This window comes from Mesoplodon mirus (genome assembly GCF_964341445.2).
Source record: "Mesoplodon mirus genome assembly, chromosome: 17".
NCBI classification, from domain to species: domain Eukaryota; kingdom Metazoa; phylum Chordata; class Mammalia; order Artiodactyla; family Ziphiidae; genus Mesoplodon; species Mesoplodon mirus.
Window position 1 is genome coordinate 68304800 of NC_138993.1, and position 25249 is coordinate 68330048.

The 25249-nt window shown below is 36.9% G+C and overlaps 1 protein-coding gene across 3 annotated transcripts in view; it reads left to right on the forward strand.

Annotated features, from left to right (window-relative positions):
• The window catches only part of PCCA (propionyl-CoA carboxylase subunit alpha), a 344033-nt gene that overhangs the window by 152651 nt on the left and 166133 nt on the right, over positions 1 to 25249 (forward strand). For all 3 annotated transcript variants that reach the window (XM_082602231.1, XM_082602232.1, XM_082602233.1), the window contains 4 exons: positions 3730 to 3873; positions 5208 to 5282; positions 9482 to 9550; positions 11291 to 11366. In XM_082602231.1, the coding sequence (XP_082458357.1) occupies positions 3730 to 3873; positions 5208 to 5282; positions 9482 to 9550; positions 11291 to 11366 (364 nt within the window). The remainder of the gene's footprint in view (positions 1 to 3729; positions 3874 to 5207; positions 5283 to 9481; positions 9551 to 11290; positions 11367 to 25249) is intronic.

Here is a 25249-nt window from a genome sequence, read left to right on the forward strand (position 1 = left end):
TCTCAGTCCATAAAGATAGTCTGCAAAAGAAGGTCTGTGGTGACGTAAGTGCTGTACAGTCTCCTCCTAGAGTCCCGAGGCATAGTCACAGATGAGTGTGGGTCTGAGGAGTCTTTTCTTAAATAAGCCTGTTTAACTTCAGGTAACCCAGTGTTTCCCAGAGAGAAGTCACTCAGAAACCTTGTCCCCCACCCCTCCCCCCACATACTAGCCCTCAGAATAGATGTTTATTAGCATCATACTTTCAGAGGTAGTTTTTTCTTCTCGGTTGGACAAGGTAAACTTGTTGGCTTGCCAGAGGCCAGTCTTGGCGTCTTTTTTTCTTTTTATAACCTTTTGTTCCAGTTAGCCACCTTTACTTTCCATTGATCTTACCTCCCTCCCTTCCTTTTTCCTTTCCTCTTCTTTCTTTCTTTTTTTCGTAGTTCACTAGTTTTATTTTCTGTGGATAAACAAGGGAAACATTTGGAATATCTGAGGATAAATAAGGGACAACAGGCTGCGTGCTCAGAGAGTTCACAGTCATTTTTTTATATCTCAGCATTTCGGAAGCTTCCAGGCCTTTCATTCTTCTTCCTGGGTTGACTTTTGGGCCTCAAAGTCCTGCAGGGGTAGGTTTTCCAGGCAAGAACAGGGTATCCCTGGCCTTTTGTCTTTAAACAGTAGATTTTTATTCAAGGGCTAGAGGATAGTATTTTAATGATATTTTAAAATCATTCATTGAATTATATTTTGGCCTGTCAGCCATTTTGTCTCTTTGTAACCTCTGCTCTTATCTCTTAAGCGTTGAGTTTAACTTGCACAGGGAAACTATGCCTAAATTCTCAGGGATGGGGGATAGACATGGTTATTTAGTCAGTGTTACATTTACAAGATTCCTGATGATAATAATAATAATACAGGGTCTAAAGGAAATGTTTCACACATCCTATTAGATAACTTCAGAATTCTATTAAAATGTATTTAGAAAGAGTTCTTTCAAAAATGTTTAAAATTGTTTTACTTTAAAAAGACATATTACTATTACCTGAAAAATTCAGGTACGTCAGACTATTTTGTATACTTTAACAATACTTGAACCTAAGTGGATATTTTTTTAAAAATTCTTTAATGATTTTGTCTTTAGCAGCTAGTTATTAGTTTAGTTATCTACTTACTTTATTTTGAAATACTTGCAGCTCACTAATTAAGGTCGTAAAATGTTGTGTTACTGTTATGTAACTCTAAGTTGGATTAAAGTGGGTCCATTTTTAGATTCTATTCAATACAGGTCTAATAAACTTTTTTTCCCTGCACATTATAGGGAGGTCTTCTAAGGTGAAACAGTGGCTTACAATGAATTTTCGACTGACCAAATCTTTAGACTTTGTAATAATGTATTTTGTAAAAGACAGCAGCTCATAATTATATAGCTATTTATGTTAATTACGTTCTTTCATATACATTTTTCCACGAGGAAGAACAGGAAGGTCATATCGCCTCTGGAGTGACATAAATTCCAACCCTGCCTCTACCACTTCCTATAGGTGTGACTCTGGATTTGCTGCTCATTCATTCAATGTATATTTATTTGTCTACTGTATAGTATGTACTTTTCTGGGCACTAGACATAGAAGAATGAAATTAAATCATTCTCTGAGCTTTTAAAATTGTTTTCTCACTTAACAAAGATATGTGGATAGTACTGATATAGAGCCCTTGGGCACATAGTAGGTTCAGCTCTTGAATAGTTATGGTGGTAAGATGCTTTCTCACATGAAATTTGTTTCTAGCACTAGTAGAGGGGCTTTACAATCGTTCCTTTCTTATTATATTTATCATATAGAATCTTGTTTCTTCGGACTTCCCTGGTAGTGCAGTGCTTAAGAATCCGCCTGCCAGTGCAGGGGACATGGGTTCAAACCCTGGTCTGGGAAGATCCCACATGCCGCTGAGCAGCTAAGCCCGTGCACCACAGCTACGGAGCCTGTGCTCTAGAGCCTGCGAGCCACAACTACTGAGCCCGCGTGCCACAACTACTGAAGCCCGTGTGCCTAGAGCCCGTGCTCCACAGCAAGAGAAGCCACTGCAATGAGAAGCCCGCACACCGCAACGAAGAGTAGCCCCGCTCGCTGCAATGCAGCGAAAAAATAAAATAAATAAATAAATTTAAAAATCTTGTTTCTCTCAAAACCATAGTTTGCTTCCAAAAATATATTGATATATTCTAAACTATCTAATAAGATCTTTTCTTAGTGTCACATTTATTTTACAAAGGGTCGATGCTTATTTTAGTGATGATTTGTCATTAAAATTATGTCAAAATGTCTTAAAATGTTGTTGAAACTGTAAACAAACTCATAACACACACAGAGCTAATTATGGATCCCATCTGTTTATTTTTACAAAGCTTTTTTTTTTTTAAAGACCATGGCATTGTCTGCTTATGATAAGCTTCAAGATTATTATAATGACTAAGTCCTGTCCTTCAATTAGTGTAGTTGAAGATGGGAAGACAGTTTGTTTGTTCATTGACCTTTTCCTGTGTCAGAGTGTATGAAATATGACATGTCATGATAAAGACACTATTGTGAAGTGCATTTAGAACATGCGTAATTTTTATGAGAAAAGAAATTGGTATCAAAGCAGCAGATGTGGCCAAAGTTTAATTTAAATTTTCAAAACGTATTCAAGGTTTTACATGACAGATTATCTACTCTTGACCAGTGCCAAAGTGGCTTTATTTTAGCTCAGTTAAGTTTAGGATCTTGTAAGCAGTCGATCAGATTTATAAGGATGTGTATGTCTGTTAGTATTCCTGTGTGTCTCTGCCTGTTTCTGTATATGTGTACCCCGTGTGGTAGTGTGGAAGGCCGGGGATCCCCATGACAGCATCCTCCAAAGTAGTTATCAGCAGTTTGCTGAGGGAGCAGTGATTCCACTGGCTCAGTTTGTTACTGTGCATGCTAAGCACTCCCCACGTAGGTCTGGAGGGAAAACAACCTGCAGGACCCATCTGCTCGTTTCTGCTATGCTGCCTTGATGTAAGAGTACGCGAGTCTGGTTGCTTGTCAGGACAGGTTAGTGAAAGCATGCAAGTGGGTAAAACTCAGGAGAGACTAGTGCTTTGGAAAATCATAAGCTGCCTCTATAGATGCCATGCTAAGTGTAGCAGAATAGGTTGATTATCAGCCACATTGAGGATTGTAGCTAAATATGTAATTTTCAGGTAAGAATTAGTTTCAGAGTTAAAAGTGTTAAACATTGTTGGACCACATCTAAATAAAAACTGGGAAAAGTAGTACAGATAGTTTACAAATAATTTTGGGGTGTCATTTTTCTTACCCAGCTTTGTACTATATGGTGTTGATTCTTTAATTTTATTCTCTTAGATCCGTTTTAAAGTCAAATATGGGGACTTCCTTGGTGGTCCAGTGGGTAAGACCACCAATCCAGTGCGCTCCCAGTGCACGGGGCCCGGATTTGATCCCTGGTCTGGGAGCTAGATCCTCCATGTGTCCTGCAACTAAGAAGTATGCATGCCCCAACTAAAGATCCCACGTGCCACAACTAAGACCCAGTGCAGCTGAAAAATAAAATAAAATAAAAAGTTAAAAAAATAGTCAAATATGATTAAATATTAAATATAATTAACCTCATTTTACCCAGAAATTGTTGACATTGTGCTTGCTTATTTCTATTTATTTACCTTTTCCTACAACTGTTGACTGGCACATCTCGGCCTTGCAGGTTGAGCATCCTGTCACAGAATGCATTACTGGCCTGGACCTAGTCCAAGAAATGATCCGTGTTGCCAAGGGTTACCCTCTCAGGCACAAACAAGCTGATATTCCCATCAACGGCTGGGCAGTTGAATGTCGGGTTTATGCCGAGGTAAAATGAATGATGTTGGGAGGAAGGATGGTGGTTGTGTCCTGAGTTATGGGACCACATATAGCTAAACAGCAAGGTAAACTTAGGGTTTTATACCTTGTGTCAAGGATTTGATTATGTAATCCAGAAATGAACCAGAAAAAAAGGTTAGATCATTTTAACGTAACTCAAAATAGTTTTAAAGGTTTGAGTTTAATTAATTTTCATGTGTTTTTTTCTGGTTGGAGGAATAGCTACTAATCAGTTTAAGGAGAAAGAAAGCATTAGTTAAATATTGTTGTGCTTGAATGGACCATGGTTTTTGTTTTTGCTTATTTTCAAACCACATTCGAAATGAAAAGGGGCATTTGTTTCTCTCTGTGTGTGTGTGTGTGTGTGTGTGTGTGTTTTAAAGAGCTACCTTAGTTACACATCAGTTGTTAATTCAGTGTTTAAATTTTTTCCAACAGTTTTTTCCCTAATAATTTTATCTCTTATGATTATGTAAAAATAACAACTAAAATTTAAACTGCAAAGCTTCAATTCATAGTTTTAATTATGGATTTAACTCAGGAACTCTCAGTTAAATACTTTAATATTATTTTATAATTAATCAGATAAAGCAGTCAACATCTGAAAATGCTTTTTTTTCAAATGGTTAAAACAAAAATGCAAGGAAACATTTATACCATCTTTTACTTTTAGACATTGAAGCCTATCTGTAAAATAAAAAACAAATTAGTAGTATCTGTGTTTAAAATTCTGGAAGTTTTTTTGAAAATTTTTTAAGGATCTTGAGAAATATCTATGGCTTGGTTATATTATATTTTAAGTGGTATTCTTTTCTTTCCTATTGTTATAACACTGAACTTACTATTTATTCTGATCTAAGATATTTACAAATGGAGCATATATCTAGTCGCACATGCAAAGTTACTTTTCAGGTCTTTGAAGAACTAAAATGCTCAAATTTTACCATATGTGAGCTGTTTTGAGAGTAAGAAAAACAAATATCTTTAGTGCACTACATTTGTTGTTCTGAACTTGAGTATGTTTTGATGTAGCTCCTAGGTTATTTTATTCTTGCCCAAGGCATTCTAAGAAGATTTATAGAAAGTTGGAATTTTACCAGTTTCAATAAAGTATGATCAAGGTCAGGCTAAATTCTGGTTACAGTTCTGTTTGATTTTTAAATACATTTCTAAGTTGTCTAGAGTGAGGATAAGACAGTAATATTCTGAAATCTGTGATTTGGTAAATAGGCCTATAAATGCTTCTTCATTGTATAAATATGTAACCTTACTTGTGCTGATTTATATTTCAAAGACTGTGCTTCCTGTCCTTTGAACTTTCAGGACCCCTACAAGTCTTTTGGTTTACCGTCTATTGGGAGATTGTCTCAGTACCAAGAACCAATACATCTACCTGGTGTAAGTCATTAAGCTGTAATATGAAGTGAGGGGTTAAAAATCTTGATTTATGTCACACTTTTATGTTAAAGCATGTCAACACCAAAGGGTGTAAATTGGATGACAAGTGAAATTCATGGGGAATCACAGTTTTTTGTTTTTTCATATTTTGTACTGTATGATGTTCAGGAAAGTCAGAATTCACCTAACAGGGCAAGTCTGGAGACATCTGACTTCTAAATAAATGATAGTTTACAGTGTTCCCAATTCTTCTGAAAATCGTAGTGAAGAAGATTCATGGAATCCTAAGAATGGGAAATGACATTTCCGTGTTACAATTTAATCTTTTCAATAAATCTAATCCTGCTTCCCTGTATAGTCAGATGTCAAGAAATCAAGCACAAAATCAGCTCGTTAATCTAAACGGATTAAGGAAAACAAAATGTACCTCTTTCTATTAAGTGTCAAAGACTTTAAGAAGTACATATTATATACACCAGTTAAAGAAAAGTGATCACTGTCCACTTTATTTATACTTCTTGTTTAATAGCTGTTCTTTAAACAGTTTTGTTGCATGAAAAGAACAAGGACATACCCTTTATCTTAATCAAGGTAATAAGTGCATATATATATGACATTATGTTAGCTAGTGGATGACAAGGCTGTACCATCTGTGAATATGATTATTCAGTTTGATTACTGGCATGAAGATGGTGAAAGATTACAGGAAGAATTCTAAATTTGAAGATGTTATTGGATATATGATTTATTTCACTTTTTAAATTGTTTTTGCCCATGTGCTTTCTAAAGGGACTTGACCCTTTCTAGGCTCAGAGACTCCATGCTGTGTTCAAAGCCTGAAGGCAGAAGGAAAATTGTAAAGATTTAACAGGCATTATGTGACATTAAATAGCAGATGAGAAAACAAGTATCATAGGGACATATCTAAACATTTTTTTAATCAAACAAAAAAGTATTAAATAAGAATTCATAATGATTACTCTAGTTGTTAGAAGTTTTCACCGTGTTGTAATAGCTAACAGGATGTCAAACATTTTGCCCTCGCAAGTTTTTGCAATTTGCAATTTTCAAACGTGAGACCTGTTGAAAGTACAAGTGATAATGGACAAACTGTACCCCCTACAGTCTTTGTCCCACCAAATCTTTCTTCAATTAATGCTGCAGCAGGAGCTTTATGTAATAACATTTGCAGTTGTGAGCCATCCATAGAAAGAAAAAACAATTAAAATGCCTTAAATGTTCTGCTTACTGCTGTTATTTGCTTGTGTGAATGTGGCATGTCAGCTAAATGGACCAAGGAATAGATAAAGTGATTGGGTGCGGGAGAGTGCACACTAAGCTTTGTCTATCATTATTGCTGGGAGCAATCAAATTGATGTCAGCAGGACAGTAGATGCACTGACAGCTGTAATTATGTATCTCCATGGTGATCACTTTTGGCTGTCATGGAGGCCCATGAGTCCCCTCCCTTGGAAGCATTTAATCAGATTGGGCTGTCACTTGTCAGGTAGACATGGCGGGCTGGGAGTTGTGCTGAGGGGGAGAGGTGAATCAAGAATGAAGGGTGGGAGCTGGCTGATAGATTCACAGGGTCCACTGTGTGAAGAAAGACATTTAAATTATGCCCGAGGTTTCTGAGCAATGGTTTGAGACTCATACACAGGTGCTTGGGTGGTGGTGGTGGTAGTTTTTCTTCCTTGCCTTCTTAAACTAGATTAGTTTTAACTCAGGAGATCCTTTGCAGCTCTTAACCGTTTTTGATCACAGGAATACATACTTCAGAGTTAACTTCTGGTTTGTGTTTTTCACATTCTTCTCTAAGCCTCCTATTAGCTTATGTGGCAAAGATGAAGATTTTCTTATCTTTGATCACTGTATTTTGTAAATTTGTTATTTTCAGACTGCAATTTTTTTTCTGCTTAGAAATTTGGTTACAATTCCACTTGCCTTTATTCTTAAAGCTTTTAGTGCAAAAGCTAAAATATATTTTTTGGTATAGGCTTTGTTTCAGTGGAGGAATGGAGACTTAATTTTAATTCATTTGTTAGACTTTTTTTTGAATTCTGATTATCATTTGGAAAAAGCTGCATAGACAGTAAATTGTAAGTCAGTTTTCATGCTTTGTTACAGTTTTAAATTGGAAATGTTGATTTGCTTATACAAAGATATGTGTTGATTATATTTAATACATCTTTATTTTACCATATATATTTTTAAATTAAAATGACATACCTTCTGTGATGATAATTTTATTAAATAACAAAGACATAGTTATATCTAAGAGCCCTAGGTAACTTAACTTTTAGTCTGGTGTTATTCAAGGTAACTAAAGTTTTAAGTTACTATAGGAGAATGTAAAAAAATATTCTTTATTGTCTGTTATTTTACTAGTGGGTTGAACATCAAAGTTCCACACTAGCTTTGTAGCAGTTTATGTAGCAAATAGTAGCATATGTTTTAAGTCAAAAGTTTTAGAACTTGTACCAATCTCAGTTTTAAACACAGCTTTAGCAAGCATGCTATGGTTTTAAATAATACATGGTGGTAAAATTAGCTCTTTAACTTTTTGCTACTACAATTAAAAAAATGCAAGTTCAGAGATGTCTTTTCTGTGATGTAACTTGATCACCAGTTGTCATTTTGGGGCAATTTAAATGTGTCTAGGAGGTAGATTATGATATTATTGCTTTCACAGCTGCCCCATTAATTCTTTTCTAGTTTTTATAAACACTGTGAATTTCATAGAACTTCAGTTGATGTCCTGAAGTGTGTTTTCAGAAAATAGAAAACCAAATATATGTTTTAAGTGTGCTGAATGATTTTCATTTAGAATGAAGATTTTCATATATTATGAATGCAAATATAAATATCCATATTTTTTCATGAGTTGTTTGCAAATACAGAAATAAAAGCATTCTGGGTATGTGTTATCTTCTAAAACCTTACAAAGAGAATAACAGTAGTATGATTTTTTTTTTAAGAGAATGAAACTGTGGCTTATCTTTTGATGTCATCGTATAATAAAGCCATCATCGAACCCTCATGTGGATATCCTAGACAAGAGGTTCTACATGTGGTCCCTTGATAATTGCCTAAATTAAAATATTAAAGGCCTAACAGCCGCTGTGTTGACCTTTTTCTGCCTTGCTGCAGACAGATGAGCTGCTGTTTATTAGGAAGGCTTCTTCCCACAGGTGAAGAGCTGTGTGAGCTTTGCTCTTCTCTTCCCACCCCTTTACCATGTTGGGCATCAAAGTCCTGCTCTTCTAGCAGCTTCCATTAAATTCTTCTATCCTCACACCCCCTAGGACATGCTGGACTATCTTAACTATTTTGATTAGCTTTTAAATACTTCAGATTCCAAAACTTAAGCACAATAATTTAACAAATATTTCATCCTCAGCAACTGCTCATTTTAAAGTTTTACATGGCTAACCTCTGTGCCTTACTGCTGGTATCAAACAGGGAGATGAAAACAAGAATCAGCGATGTACTAGCTAACTTGTTGGCTGGTTAACAGCAATCAGGTTCTTCAAAAGAATATTTTGAACTTGTGCTATTTTTTTTCCCCCCATGAAAATCACAAAATCAGAACTCTAATTGGGGCTGTGTCCTTACAAAGGAAAGCCATGAGAAAAGCTGTATAAACATTAAAGTCTCAAGGGACTAACAGTAACAGAAAAAAACCGCGTTTTACAGTTGAGAGGGTGAGGCAAAAAAGGAAAGTGTTACAGACATGACAGCCACAGGACCAGTGCTCCTATGGAGCTGGTGAGCAGAGCTCCCGGTCCCTGCTGCATGGTTTGACTGGGGTCCGCACTGGAACTCTTGGAAGAGCAGCGTGGGGAGTGTGATTAGAAGGGGCATCGTTCATGCTCTCCTTCAGTTGGAAGACACCCTCAAATAGCTACAAACACATCCCACGAAAGTGATGTATAAAGTTTTTTTAGTTTGTTTGGGTATTTTTTTGCTCTTTCTTAGTTCCTTCGTTTAGTGGGAGAAAAAAAATATGTGTTGTACTGTATAATAACAGATCAAGATAGTTTGGTCTCTATATTTTTAGATTGTTTTTCTACTTACTGGAAGCTGAAATGTTATTTGAGATTGAAATTATCCATCTTCTTCATGGAAATTAAATTTGTTGTTAGAAAGATAGCTTCATAATATGAACTTTCTTTTCTTTTCTTTCTTCCTCCCAGGTCCGGGTTGATAGTGGCATCCAACCAGGAAGTGATATTAGCATATATTATGATCCAATGATTTCAAAAGTTAGTTCGACTTCTTAATGGTTTCTTTCAGTTTTCTTCTGAAGAGACAATGGACGTATATAATTTAAAAGTCTGGGAAAAGAAAAAGTCTGGAATGGGTACTTTATCTGAATCATGTGCTATAATTAAACAAATAATGATGGCCACAGATGGAAAAGTGAAAACTGAGCAGCTTTTCTTTCTCTTAAGAGAAATTTCGACATCATGTTAGTTGGCAACACTCCCTCCTCCCCAGTGAAATCACCCCATCACCCCAGCCACCACAGTAACAAGCTTAGCTAACCAGTGGCACCAACCCAGTCCGCTGCAGGGAGGAATTAACGTTGCTTTCTGGCCAGTGAACATTGTCCAAGATGAAAGTATGAATGCAGGTGATGTCAAGGAGTTGAGGTGATAGGCTGTGTTTGTTAAAGGACTTTTCACCTTTTCTCTTCAGTTTTTATGAATTACTAATTACTTATGTAGATTTAAGATAATTAAATTTTGTGTAAGACTATAAGATGTCTTTTTGCTCCCTTTTTGAAATTTGACTTTTCAGGATATATTAACCAGTCTACTTAAAATTTTAGATCTTTTGACATTTTCAAATCTTATGATCTTACAAAGTGTAAAATTCTTACTATAGTGGTTGAAACTGGATTTTATTTAGAATATCCTATTTTTTCTAAAGTGGTAGACCTGTATTGAAGGATGACTTCTTTACTAAAACCTCTATTTCTTTTTCTTTCCTTTTTTTTTTTTGACCACGACGAGTGGCTTGCGGAATGTTAGGTTTCCTGACTAGGGATTGAACCCAGGCCCCAGCAGTGAAAGCTCGGAGTCCTAACCACTGGACCACCAGGGAATTCCCAACTCCTATTTCTTAAGATTTTTCTTTCTTCCAAGTGTACTTTTTTATGTAGTTGTAGTAAACAACCCATTTTTTTCATTTTTCTTTTTTCACTTAAGTTTTTATACTAGTATTGTTAAAGTGGACTTTGGGTATTTTGTTTGTTAGAGAAATACTATTTAATTAAAAAATAAAAAATACAATAAAATATTATAGATATAGGGTTCCATTTTTAGATGAATACATTTCTGTTCAGAAAAATGGCCTGCAAATTAATTTTCAACCTGGCTTGATATTGAACAGCTAATTAAATGTAACAAAAAATTGGAAACTGTAGATTGACTAACATAGTAACCAGAAAAATATTTTACGAATAGTTCTTATTGCTAATTTATAAAAGGTCTAACACATATAAATAGGCACAAAATCATATAGAACAGTAAGATCTTTCTGTTTTTCTAATACAAGAACCCTTTGCTTCTGTGCTATATATTTTGTGTAAAATTAGCTATTCAGGGCGTCATACTTGAAAGGAGAGAAAAAAGAAATCTTGCCTAATCCTCCACTATCCCAGATGTTTATATCCCATCCTAAATGTTCACAATTTTGATATCTTTCATCTTAAATTTTTATATGCTTGTTTTTGTTACATTTTGGTTTACCTCAAATAGCTCTTTTCTGTGATAGTGAAATCTCGGAGAAAAGTCTGAAATAGCTTGATTCTAATATTTGTTTACTTAAAAAAAATCTTAATTGACATCGTTTGTACTAAAAACTGAACCACTGTGAAATTTCAAAATATTTTCTGGAAATCTGTTATGAAATATTTTAATTTTTACTAGTATAAAATGTTTGACTTGTAGATAGATTGATCTATATATAAACTGTTTTGTTTGTTTGCTTGCTTTTAGCTAATCACATATGGTTCTGATAGAAGGGAAGCACTGAAAAGAATGGAAGATGCACTGGATAATTATGTTATTCGAGGTAAAAACAAACATTTGAGGTTATGTTATTATACATTGAGTCCAGGTCTAGAAAACAGCTTGAAGATTTATTAATTAGAGAATTCGATAGAACATTTGCTTACTATGCGTTTAAATAGAAATAAAAGCTTGAATTAAACTGACATACTAATTAAGAATAGGTATTTCATCTTCTGTAGCAATCATATACTTTCCATATACATCTGAAATTAAGTTATTTAATTAAACTTATGATTTATAACTTTTCCTGGATGAGCATTTAGTATTTTATAGACTCTTCATTCTGGAGTCTTTTATTGTCTAGTGCAGCTTGACAGCCAGTTTGCTCTATTATTGTCTTTGTTTTTTTGCTTGTATAGTTTTGAAGTATGAAACTTAAAAATGTATGGAGATTTAAACCATAGTGACCCACATTTGACTACTTTGAGAGTAGAGGGAATGGTTCTTTGCTTCTTTGAATTAGAGCAAACTATAAAATATTTTCTAGCAAATGCAATTCTCTTACCTCACGTACATACAGGATAATTCTAATGTGTAACGAAGTGTGATCCTACAAGCCTTTAGGGTGTGTAATGATAATGGTATTAGGAGGAGCCATTAAATTTAAATAATTAAAGTTACACTTGTTTCCTTTAAGGAGTGAATTACAGGATAAATTTTATTAGCAACTTTCATTAGTAATGAAAAGATCATTTTACTTTAGCCCAACATAAATTATCATCAGCTTCAGAATAATGGAGTTTAATATCAAATTTAAAGTGTGAAGTATAAGTTCACTTTGAATTGTGAATGAATACTGTGGGTCTAAGAACATCCGTAAGAAAGACTGGCTGTATAGTTTGGCTCTTTTCTGGTGGCTCACTAAATATAGCAGTGAGGCCGAGAGGCTATATTTTGGAGGCCGAAGGGGTGGGACGGTGGTGGAGTATGACTACCCAGCCCGTTTCAAGCCCACATGGAGCTATTCTGCAATTTCAAAAAGCCTCCTTTTGAGTGGATACAGCCCGTAGGTCGAAAGTCTTGACAAGTGACTGCAGCTTCGTGTGAATTAGAAAAAGTGCTCTATTCTCTGGATGTCTCCAGCCCTGAGACAGGGAGCCCAGCTTAGCAGTGGAGCATGTCAGACCCTTACTCTGCCCCTCTGACCAGCTTCCTTTGTGCAGTGAACAGTTTGGACAACTGTACGATAGCGGCCCAGGACAATTCAGTGACTCTGTTTTTACACATCTACCTTGCCCTGCTAATTTTCCTCTGTTGGTAGATAAGTCATGCAATCCTCACTTGTCGTCGTGTTTTCTCTTCCAGCTTTTCTTTTGTTAGGTCAGGAGAACCTTCTTCCCTCCCTTCCCTTTTACTGTCACCCTCTTTTCTTCCCATCTGTTAATTCGTGATGGTGATTGTATCTAATCTCATGTGCCAGTGATTCACCTCCATCCACGAAAGGAAAGCTTTCAGGTGAACCTACGTGTAATTTTAAGAAGTACCATTAACATCCAGAGCCTCTGAGAATTTGAGAATTTCCCTTCACATTCTTTCTGGCTATTTCTCTAGCTCCTTTTTAGCCTTAACGGTAGAGTATTTTCTGGTTTTATAACTCTGCTGTGTTCTACCATAAGCAGCAGATGCATATTTTAGCTGTACATTGGTTAAGTAGGCCTTGAGAGGTCTATTGCCCTACAGAAATAATATTGCCACAGAATTATTCTCGTGCATGTTTGGAGCACACATCTAATTTGGGTGTGTGTGTGTGTGTGTGTGTGTGTGTGTGTGTGTTTAACTATACATACATACATAGACATAAACAAGGCGCTTGGCAAGATTATTCCCAGAGGCCTTTAAAGTATTTGTTAAGAGTTTTCTATATGTTCCCCCCGCCCCCGCCCTATCATTGAATTTTTTATTGTGGTTGTTGAATTATTAGATGGTGGTTAATTTAGGTTTCATTCTAATGAGCTTGAATGGTAAATTCATGAATCTGAGATAGTCAATCTGAGTAAGAATATTTTGTCGTATCATATCTCTATTAAACTTTGATTTTTTTATTAGTTTCTGCTCTATAACAAAGTGAATCAGTCATACATATACATCTGTTCCCACATCCCTTCCCTCTTGCGTCTCCCTACCTCCCACCCTCCCTATCCCACCCCTCCAGGCGGTCACCAAGCACCGAGCTGATCTTCCTGTGAAACTTTGATTTGGTATAACATAGTGGCATGGCATATGGGCAGTTTGTCAAAATATTAAATTAGCATTGGTCCCACCTAAAAGTTTTTCTTCTACTGTGTCTGGCTTCTGAAAGGAATATTCTTTTATATTTACAGAATACACCTTTTTTTCTTTTTTCTTTTTTCTTTTTTTGTTTTTTTTTGCGGTACGCGGGCCTCTCACTGTTGTGGCCTCTCCCGTTGCGGAGCACAGGCTCTGGATGCGCAGGCTCAGCGGCCATGGCTCACGGGCCCAGCTGCTCTGTGGCATGTGGGATCTTCCCGGACCGGGGCATGAACCCATGTCCCCTGCATCGTCAGGCGGACTCTCAACCACTGTGCCACCAGGGAAGCCCCATATATTTATATTTTTAAATGAACATGTTTTCCACTAATTTATTTATTATACTTTATGTATAAGTACACAAGTTACTATATTTTTTAATTCAGTGACTTAAATACAAAGTAGGCTTGCTATTATTCTCCTAACTTAAAATGTATCATGTATAAAGCAAGATATATTTTACTGTGCAGATAGATTTTTCCAGGCTTGGTCTGAAATTTCTACCTTGATTTACTGTGATAGAATAGATAGAAATCAGACAGGCCTGGATTCATATCCTGTCCTGGATGCCATTTAGTAACTATGTGTCTCTGAATCTCACTCTCCACATTTAAGAGATGGAGTGTGAGTCTCTGCCTTATAAATTAGTGGTGAGGATTAAATGAGGTTCGATATGTAGAAGGGCTTGGCAACAGTGCTGCCTTGTTGAGTTCAGTAACTTTCGTTCCCATCTTCTCTTCTCCCTCTCTCATTATAGTTGCAAAACCACAGGTTTAAAAACTGTATGTCATAAATCATTATCAGTCAGTTGGTGTCATGTGAAATTTATTAAACTGTGGATAAGCCATATTGAAAGCCCATTTTAGGCCATTCCCAGTACTGTGTGCTGAGTTATATGCTTTCATTGTACCCCATTCTACTGCTTATTCAAAGCATTTACCATAACTGTAATTAAAGCATTAGTTGTATAATTAATTGATAAATGTTGGATTTTCCCATAAGAGTATTAGGTACATGAGGGCAGTGATGGTGTTTATCTTGTTTATTTGTGTATTACTGGTGCTTAGCAGTTCCTGATACATGGTAGGTGATTAATAAATGTTTGTTGAATGAGTGAATGAATGAGTGAGAGATACTACTTTATTTCAAAGAGTTTCTAGTGTACTTGGTATGGAAAATACATAAGTGTAATATAAATTCATAGGTGCCATAATAGTGGAGTGAAAAAGTATAGTGGGAATTCAGAGGTGGAGAGGGTATCTTTCTTCTCACACCTCTCCCTTTTTGTCCTTTGAAAGTAATGTGAGTACTGCTTTAGGGCTCATAGGTGACTCTTTTGAGAATATTTTACTTGTGCTTCCTTAAAACGACTCATCAGAGGAGCAGTATTTTTAAAAAGACTGGTAACTTACCGTGTTGGTGAAGTAAAGGTGATGGGCACACTCAGGCATCTCTGAAGTATGACCTGCTGCTGTCTTCTGGGAAAATAAACTGGCACTAGGTGTTAAAAGTACATGTCCTTTCACCTAGCTGTTCAGTTTTTGGGAATCTACCCTATAGTGTTAAAAGACTGAATTGTGAGATGCTGTTTACAAGGACATTTACAGCAGCCTTGTTTGTAGTAGCCAAAATTCTGACCAGCCGCAGTGTCCACCAAATGGACGTACATTCATTATAAAATACTGTGCAGCTGTGACTTGAAGTCATGTCTGTATGTATTATTAAAGTAGAAAAGCAGTTTGGAGAGTAATGCAAGCTTTTAGTTAAAACCTTCTTGTCCTAAAATATTTTTAGTTATGTTTGGATGAGCAGAGAGAAAGATGTGGATATATACACATCATATTGAAATATATATTATTTTTTTAGCTCAAAAGAGGGAGGTAGTTCTTGATACATAGCCCCCAGACTTCTAAATTATAGGCATTTTCAAACCTAGAGAAAAGATGAATGGATAGTACTTTGCACATTGGTACACGCTTCATCTAGATGAATTGTTAAGCTTTTCTACATTTGCTTTTTTTCTCCATCTCTTCCTTTCTTTGTCTTCTCCCTCCCTTTCATCCTTCTCTCCTGTTTTTTTTCCTGAACTATTTGACAGAAAGTTTCAGACGTTATGACATATCACTCCTAAATACTTCAGAATGCATCTTGGGGGTAAGATTATGTTCCTCCAAAACCACAATACCATTATCTCACCAAAGGAAAATTAGCAGCAATCTCATAATATCATCTAATGTACTGTCTGTATTGGAATTTCCCCAATTGTTCGCCACAGTGTGTTTTTTACCTGCTTTTTAGCCCCAGCATGGTCCAATCAAAGTTTATATTGGTTATGTCTCTTTATTTTCTTGCCCTCTTTGTATGTCTTAACATTAACTCTTCAGAAGAGTCAGGGGCAGTTGACATATAGAATGTCTTACATTCTAGATTGGAAGTTTCAGTATTGACCCAGAGAAGGCACTTGGGAAGTAAGCTGGAAAGACGGGGATTGCCGTTGGAAAGTGATGTATTTTGAATTGGTGATTTTGAAAGTGGTGCAGTTACGGAACATTAGGTGATTTCAGGGTGTGATTATGGGACCAGGTGGCTAAAGTGGAAGAACAGATTATTTGACATGAGATCCTAAGAACAGAGCCGAGATAGTGTTGTGTGGATCATCCGCATGGGTGGTATGAGTTTGGAGCAGAGGGAAGGTCATGAGTTGGTAACATAAATTCTTTAGAGAATGTTGCACTGTGGCAAGGATGTTGATAGATGACAGAGGATTGGAGAAGGTTTTCCTGACCAGAGAAAATAAACCTCAAGGAAACGGAAGTTTTTCCAAGGATTACAAGAGGTAATGTTTTGTAAGTGGCAGTGAGGGTTGAGGGCGTTGAGTATTTCAGGTGAGGGAAGGAGGTGAGTGGAATGTCCCATGAAGATGCCGGCTCCGTGGTAGACCCAACTGATCACGGAGCGCGCTCTCAGAAGGTATTGTGGAGAGGTCTGGAAAAGAGGGAGCAGGTGTTTGGGGAGGGAGGAGTTAGTTGAGTTACCTGAGGTTCCGAGGATGGGCAGGGAAGCTTGTACTTCTGGTAATGGATGCAGAGACCCTGAAGTAACGGCAGTGAGCACTTGGGCTCAGAAAAGTGGTCTCAAAGGCATTCTGAGGGGGCTGGGTCTGTATACTTCATCTAGTTAACTTTTGAGTCTGTTTATTTTCCTCTGGCCCTGTAGTCCCAAGCCAACACTATCTGTATCATGGATGAGTGCAGTAGCTTCCTGATTGGGTTCTCTACAAGTACTCTTTACTGCATCAGTCCATTCTTCAGTATGCACAGAATAATATTTCTAAAGTACAAAGCCAGTGATCACTTCCCTGCTTTAGTGTCTTCCCATTGCCTCTGCATGGACTCTGCAGTCTGATTTATACCACTTTCTCTCAGGCCCCCTTTTTTCCTGCTTGATTGTTGTCTTCGTTTACTGGTATGCACCGTCTTCTTCCCACCTGAAGACCTTTCATAGTTAAGCTAGTCTAAGCAGTTGTGACAGTGAGAATCAAAAATGCAGTGACCTAAGAAAGATACAGTTTAATTTCTCTTCCATGTAACAGTTGAGAAAGGGGTTGTCAAGGGCCAGTAGGGTGACTCACACATTCACAGCAGATGGTTTTCATTTTGGGACCCAAAGTGGCTGCTTTCATGCCCATCATCCAGCCTCAGCAGGAAGAGAGCAGGGACAGGGGAGTTCACTTTCACTGTTTTTCAGGGCATAACCTAGAAAGCACCCTTTATTTCTACTCTTGTCCTATTGGTGGTTAGTCTAGGTGGTCATGCCTAGATGCTTGGAAAATGGGAGATGTAGTTGATATGTAGCCATATCCTCAGGTAGAGTGTAGCATTTCTCTTATTAAAGGAAGGAAAGGAAAATAGATATTGGTAGACAACTAGGAAAAATAAGAATATATACATGTATCTGCTCATTTTTGGAAACACACACACGTACACAAGACCAGAACTAATAAGATGACATACCTATAGGAGGTGGAGGGACGATCTGGTGGAAGTGATTGGGGGATGGGAAGCAGTACATGCGATGAAAGGGAAAGACTTCTTTGATTATACATTTGTGTATATTTCTGACTTTTAAATCCATTTTAATATTTAAAAATAAATAAATAAAATTATTAATGTTTTGGTGGAAAAAACTCAAAATGGAATACAAACAAATGGACAGGACTGTATGAATAATACAATCATGCTGAAGGAGGGGGACAAAAAAAGCTAATCTAAATAACTTTTAATAGTATTTTTACTGGAAACCCTTAAGGCAGAGATAAAATATGTATAAACAAATATTAAACTCTAGTTAGTAGGTTTGTTTTTCCTAGTTCATCGGTTAGCAGTTCTGAAACCAGTTTATGTATATTCTGGGACTGAGGAAATAAACACATGTATGGTGGATAAGAAGAGCCAAGTTTCTCACTGTCGGAGAAAGGAGTTACAGATATGGGAATGGAAAAGTGTGGAATGAACCCCATGGTGTTGAATTGGAAGTTCAGTGTGAATTCATACTTCTTAACCTAGATTGAAGGATAAATATATAACTGTATGTTACCGCATTTGTAATTGTGTGTGTGTACATACATACACATGCCCTCTAGCTGAGGATTTCTCAGCTGCAGCACCACTGACGTCTGGGGTAGACACACCTTTGCTGCGGGGAGCGCTGTCCTGTCCTGTACATTGTAGGGTGTTTAGCAGCACCCTTGGCCTCTACCCACTAAATGACAGCAACGTCGCCTCAGGCGTGACAACCACATACTTCCAGACATTGCTGTACGTCCCCTGAGGGGACAGTCATGCCAAATGATTGAGAACTGCTGTCCTGCCAAGAGGTCATAGCAGCACTGACACCCAGAGCAAGGAGCACACCAAGCACCCAGGTCTTGTTTTCTGAATACCATCCCCCCATACGTGGAACCTGCGCTCCTTGACAAAATGGCTCCTTTCAGGAAGAGTATAAGATGAGCCTGAAAGATCTTATATAAGAACGTAATCAAGTGTTCAAAAAATGGTAATGCGTCAAAAAGACACAGGAACCAGCTTTCAGGGGCTTCCGCTGGCCAATCTGGGAAAAACCTCAGCAACAAAATGAATAATGCTAGCAATAGATTAAAACCCATGAAATAAAATGTAAGTCCATGAGTTTATACTGATACAAATAGGTAAGAAAGATACATGAGGGTGGAGCTCACAGCTCTTCCTTACAGTAGATTTTAAACTAACAAGTGTAGAAAAATCAGTACTTGGCAAACACCAAATTGTTTGGGTAAGAATCATCAATGATTGATGCTAAAATTAGTGGATGAAAGTATAATGAGAGACAGGTATTTGCTTAGTTTCATAATATCACCTCAGGTGATAACTAATTAATTACAATGGGACAAATAGTACCTTTAAAATGGAGAAACCTAGCAACCTACCCAAATGATTAAAATTAATATCACTGGTAATGGGACAAATCAATATCATGCACCTCTTGATAATGATGCACTGAAAAGTACACATTCTTTCTGTGATATTCTTGCCAAAAAATGTGTAACATGAATATAATCACGAGGAAACAGACAAACCAAACTGAAAGAAAGTGTACAATATAAATGGGTTGTACTCTCGAAAATGTCAAGGTCAGAAAACAAAAAAATGGATCAATTTATCTACATCAAAGGAAACTAAGGACACATGACAACTAAATGCAATGTGTGATCCTGGATTAGTTCCTGGACCAGAAAAAAAGTTTTCCTTCTGTAGTAAAGGTCATAAATAGGACAAGTGGTGAAATTTGAATAAGGTCTGTGGACTAGATATTGATACTTCTGTCAGTGTCAATGTTTTGATCTGGTCATCGTACTGTGATTACAGAAGAGACTCAACTTGGTTTTAGGAAATGTACACTGAAGTATTTAGAGGTCAAGTACGTCTTACCTGCAACTTACCCTCAAATGTTTAAGAAAAAAAATTGTGTGTGTGTATACATAGAGAGAAAGAGACAATAAATGACAAAGCAAGTAAATGTGGTCAGATATTAACATTTGGAGAATCTGGGTAAAGGACATATAGTAACTCTTGGTACTGTTTTTGTGAATTTTCTATAATTCTGAAAATACTCCAGAATGAAAAGTTTTAAAAAATAAGTGAAGAGGAGCACGTGCTCCCCTCCTCCCAAAGCTAACATTCAAGGAATAAAAACAGAGAAGCATTTGTGATTTGTAGTTAAATATCATTCATCTGACTAAAGGATAGAGGGGTTAAAAAATTGTTTTATGAAGAACAGAAAGTGGACAGTTTACTGTTTAGTTTGATAACTGTTCAGTTGTTCAAATGATTTTTTCTTTTTTCCCGAGCTGATTGTGAGCTTTTGTTAAGGTAAAGATTCTTTAGAGCAAAAATGTAATTTGGTTAAAGTTAATTTCTGAGTCCCCATGAAATACGCAGTGGCTTTTGGCCTCTGTTTGATCCTGGCAGTGTGTGCAGCTAATGTCTGGCCAGTGTTTTGGAACCAGCAGGCAGTCAGTAGAAAGCTGCTCCTAGGGGTCCTCTCTCTTCTGTGGCCTGGTCGTGATTTCCCATACAGATGGGACCTCATGAACTTTGGCATAGGTCATCCTCAATTCCCAGTCCAAATCTCAGAGTCATAATTTTTATGAGTATGTGATTAATAATACCGTAAAAGTTACAAACTAAGCCTGAGAGTACCTCTACTATCTGCTTATTGTTTGAACAAGATCAGTTTATATAATAGCATTGTCTTAACTGAAACATGGAAAGTAAACTAAATACAAAATAGTAACTTTCAGATATGTAGGATATCTTTTAACAGTTCAGTGCTTTTTTTTTATCATTTATCTGATCTTTTGAGCTTTTAGATATAAAATAATTTTTGATTATTCCCTTATTTGGCTTTAGAATTAATTAATATAAAGTAGTTTATGGAGCAGTCAGTGGAGGGATCTAGATTTTGGTTGTCTGCCATTAGCCATTGTTTTACCTTACAGTCCTTAGGAAAGAATAATAGGTAATGACTAGTAATATATAATATTGCATAGTAATATGTAATATTTTACTCAGAGAACATTAAAGGGAAAATGCTCTTGTGTATTAATTTTATTCCTGAAACACTATTTAGCAAGGTAAAATTCTGTATTTTCATGCTGTATTTACTGTTCAAGTAGAAAGATTTTTAAAAGCCCATGCTTCGTTTGTGTGCTTGAGCAGCTCTGTTCTTTGATGTCCAAAATGTAAATTAATATTTGCTTATGATTCTTTTGAGTTACATTTTCTAAAATCACCTCTTTTTCAACTTTGAATATAGAATTAAAGTAGAGCATCATTTATCCTGTAAAACTGCATGCATTTAAGTATTTTGGATGTCATGGTCATGAATTGATCACTGGCATCAGAAAATAATCTTATTTTTGTTCAAATTATCATTAACTATTTCTGAAAGTTATGTTGTATTTTACTGAAGACAGAGTCTGATGCCAACTATTCTGGCATTGGCCACACAGAGAGCAAGGCAATTTATACCAGCATTAGGCTGTAACAGGAAAGCCAGTAGACTTTAAATACAGAATATGGTGCCTGTAAAGTGAGCAGTGTTATTTTTATTTAACTGGAGGAAGAAAGGACAGAAATCCTTTCTAAGTTATTTACTGTTTACGCAAAAAAGCTTATAAATGGAAACATTCTGAATCGTTAATTTGTACATAAGAACATTGTATTTTGGAAATAAAATTATAGCCACACCTTGATCTTCTAACATTCATCCTGTCCAGTCCCTCCTTTAGGATCTTTTTTTTTTTTCCAGAACTTCAGTTATTATATACAGATTGCTGGATTTGTCTTGCATTTCTGTGTTTCACATTCTGTTCTGGATTCCTTCATGTGAATGTCCACCTCCATGACCTCTATATTCTGATGTATACACATTCTAATCTGCGTGCTAGTCTGAACTCTAATCATTTAGACATTATCAGTCTCATCTCACAGGCATCTCTAATTTAACTTGCAAAAGATGCATCAGGTTTTTTCCTTTCAACCTTTTCCTTTTCTGTAAATACTATCTTCAGTGATGTTGCAGAGCCAGAAGTTCGGGTGTTGGCACTTGACTCACCTCTCCCGTCCTTACATCCACTGAATCACCAAGCCCTGTCTGCCTCCGAGATATCTTTCAACTCTGGCTGCTTTTCTCCTTCTGTCTGGTCCACTCCCTAGCTGTGGTCTGAGGCCTGACCATTTTCCAGCTTGTCTCCTGCAATTGTCAGCTTGCTTCTTCCCATCTTCGGTCTCGACTCTTCCCAGTCCCTTTTGCAGTAGCAGCCAGAGGTTCCTCGAATGCACAAATCTAGTCATGTCTACCCGCTTTCAACCACTCTGGGTGCTCTCAGGTAAACTGAAATCTTTGCGTGGCTGTCAGACCCTGAATGCCCCTGTTTGACTTTCCCGGTGCACCATTTTCTTTGCTCATACACTTTGGCCATGGTGTCCTTCTTTCAGTCCTCTTCATAGAAATACCTGGTGGTATCCACTTACTTTTTACCACAATGAAAGGTCTTGGATACTTAAAGTTCCTCCCTAATATTACCCATCTTTGTGTCCTTCTGCATCTTTCTCTATTTTCTTTCCCAGCCAGGAAAGTTTGTGTAAGTCACAAACACTTTCCTCTTCCTGGAACACCACATCTGTTGTTTACTCTGCATATAAATCTCTCTGGCAAGTTGTAACTCTTTTCTTCTTCTAAAGTGGTTTAGTTTTGTCTGTTTGTAAAACATATGACAGAGGGATTCATTTCCCTTTTATAGCCTGAACTCTTTTCAAGGAATATTCTATTTAAATTCTTGCCTACCTAGTTTGTCTTTCTAAGCATCCTAACACTTTGCTTTTAATTAATTGCTCTTCATTTTTGTCTATCAAAATATCACCTATAATATAGGCAAATTTCAACTTTTTGCAGTGATTTGTTAGATATATTGATACAGTCAGAAGTTTTTATACCTTTCAGTAATTCCTCATAGAAATATACATAATTACAAAAGTCCCTCAAAATGTTAGTTATTGAATATGGGCCAAGTCATTATCCACAAAGCAAGGTTGGGATAACTGTGCATTTCTCCTGGGCATGTGCTGTGAAAGATATTTATTAGATCATTGTCTAGGATAACTTCTCCCATGGAATATTTGTGTAGCTAAAGGAATAGCATTAAAATTTGAATTTTGGAACTTTCTCTAAATGTTTTGAAGTAGTTTGAATAGATTGGAAATTGGATTTTATAAAATTGTAGACACGTAATATCTTCTGTGTCAGGAAGAAAGTTGCTCAGAATTTTTCGTATGGTTGCTAGTATGGTCTAGTACAAAGGGATGCATAGAAAAATTCCTGGAAGGCTGTATTAACTTGTTAACATTTGTTGGCTCAGAGATAGGAAGTCATATCAAAAAGTATGACCTTCTCCCCCATATGTACACATTAGGGTACAGGGTAACCTGCTATAACAAAGATTCTTAAATCCAGTAGTATAAATAAGATAGAAATTTATTCACTTCTCCCTTACGGTCTGGCTGGTCCGTGCTGATGGGGCGAGTTAGTTTCCTGTGCTCATTTCAGGAGACACACACACATCTGTCTCTTCCCCCTCTGCTCATCCCCACACTTACCCTGTTGCTCCTCTTCATCCGCGTTGCCAAAGCTGAGTTCCTGCTCTGTCAGGAAGCCCTTAGGAAAAGGGAAGGAAAGGAAGTTCTGGCAGTTCTTTTTTTCATGTAAATGAGGCTGGAGTCGGATACATCACTTTAACTGTAGTCTCTTGTCTAGGAATTGGTTTGCCATGTCTAGCTGTAAGATAGATGGGGAAATGGAGTCTGTGTCTGGGTGGTCTTTTGTTCAGCTAAGATTCTATTGTGGAAAAAATAAAAAGCAAATTTTAGAGGAAACCTGCAGTCTGTCACAATATACTTCTGTATTAAAAAAATTTTTTTTTTACCTATATTACTGTTGTAACTTATATTGTACTAAACATTAGATGAATGATTCAGTCTCTCTGGATCACAATTTTCTTATTTTTGTCTCCTTTTGCCTTGTAATATTCTTATTCTATAACTGGTTACTGAAAGTTCCCCCAAAGCATGTACCATACTGCTTGCTTTCGTGTTCCTTCCTGTGATATCTAACTCCTGCATGAGTAGTAGGTGTGGAGAAGATGTTGAGAGAGAGAGAGATTAATCTGCTCAGAACATCAGAGTTGTTAAAACTTCACAGCAGATGTGGCAAACTTTTGGTAAAGGGACAGAGAATAAATATCTTAGACTTTGTGGGTCACATGGTCTCTGTTCCAACTACTGGGCTCTACTGTTTAGCATGAAGACAACCGTATATAAACACTGCTGGGTTTCAATAAAACCTTATTTACAATTTGACCTGCAAGCCATAGTTCACTGATCCTTCCTTGCCTTATAGGATGGGTACACCCTCCAGATGGAAATAGCGATAAGCTTAAATTTGTGGAGCTTCATTCTTACAGAATATTAACTACCAGTTAGGTAGGTAGGTCAGTGCTGAGGCTTAGGATGCTGTACAGCTTCTGTCTGATGTTTGTTTATTACATGTCTTCTGCCCTATATTTATTCTCATATAAAAGTATAATAATGAGCACAATAATAATGCACCTTTTTGAGTGCCTGGCATTGTGTTAAACACTATTTCATTTGTACCTCATGACAATCATACTAACTAGACTATTATTATCACCATTTCACAAATGAGGAAACTAAAACTTCGGGAGTTTAAATAGCTTACTCAAGGTGAGAGGTAGATCAGGTGCTTGAACCTGAGTGATTCTTTGCTTACTTTGTAATTATTCTTGTATAAGTGAGGATTCTATAAGACTTGAATCAGATCAAGAACAAGCAAGAACAGAATCAGGCTTTCTAGGTTTGTTACGAAGTATAGTGGGACAAATTAGAGCTATGCAAGAGTGGGTTAAAGAATTGGCAGGAATGAGCAGACCTCTCTGTTTACTTCAACGTCAGCTCTCTTATGCTCCAGTCACCCTTCTAGTGGACGCCTACTCTTAATTCCTCTTTCCCTGGTTTTGAGATGCCTCTTCGCTTTACCTTTTACTCCCGTTTAATGTCTTTGTAATCTACTCCCTTCATAAAGTCTTTCTATATCACAGACTCCTCCTCATACCATTCCTATCCCTCTTGTGGTAGTTACCTGTTTAAACTTCACTTTGGAATAGTCACTGTGTACTAGGCTCAGTTTTTCCTACTTGATCACAGGCTTTTTTCTTCTTCTCGTCCTCTTGGTCCTCTCCCTTTCCCTCCTCCCCTCCCGTCCCACCGCCCCTGCCCCCTGCCCCAGCCCTCCTTCTCCTTCTCTACTTATTTTGAAGTATACTTGACATATAATAAACTCATATTTAAAGTATTCAATTTGATGAGTTTTGACATATGTATGTACACACCTGTGAAACCATCACCACAGTCAAAATACTGAACATTTTTGTCATCTCCCAAAGTTTCCTCATGGCCTTTGCCTCTCCACCCTCTCTCCGACCCTGTCCTAATGCAGCCACAT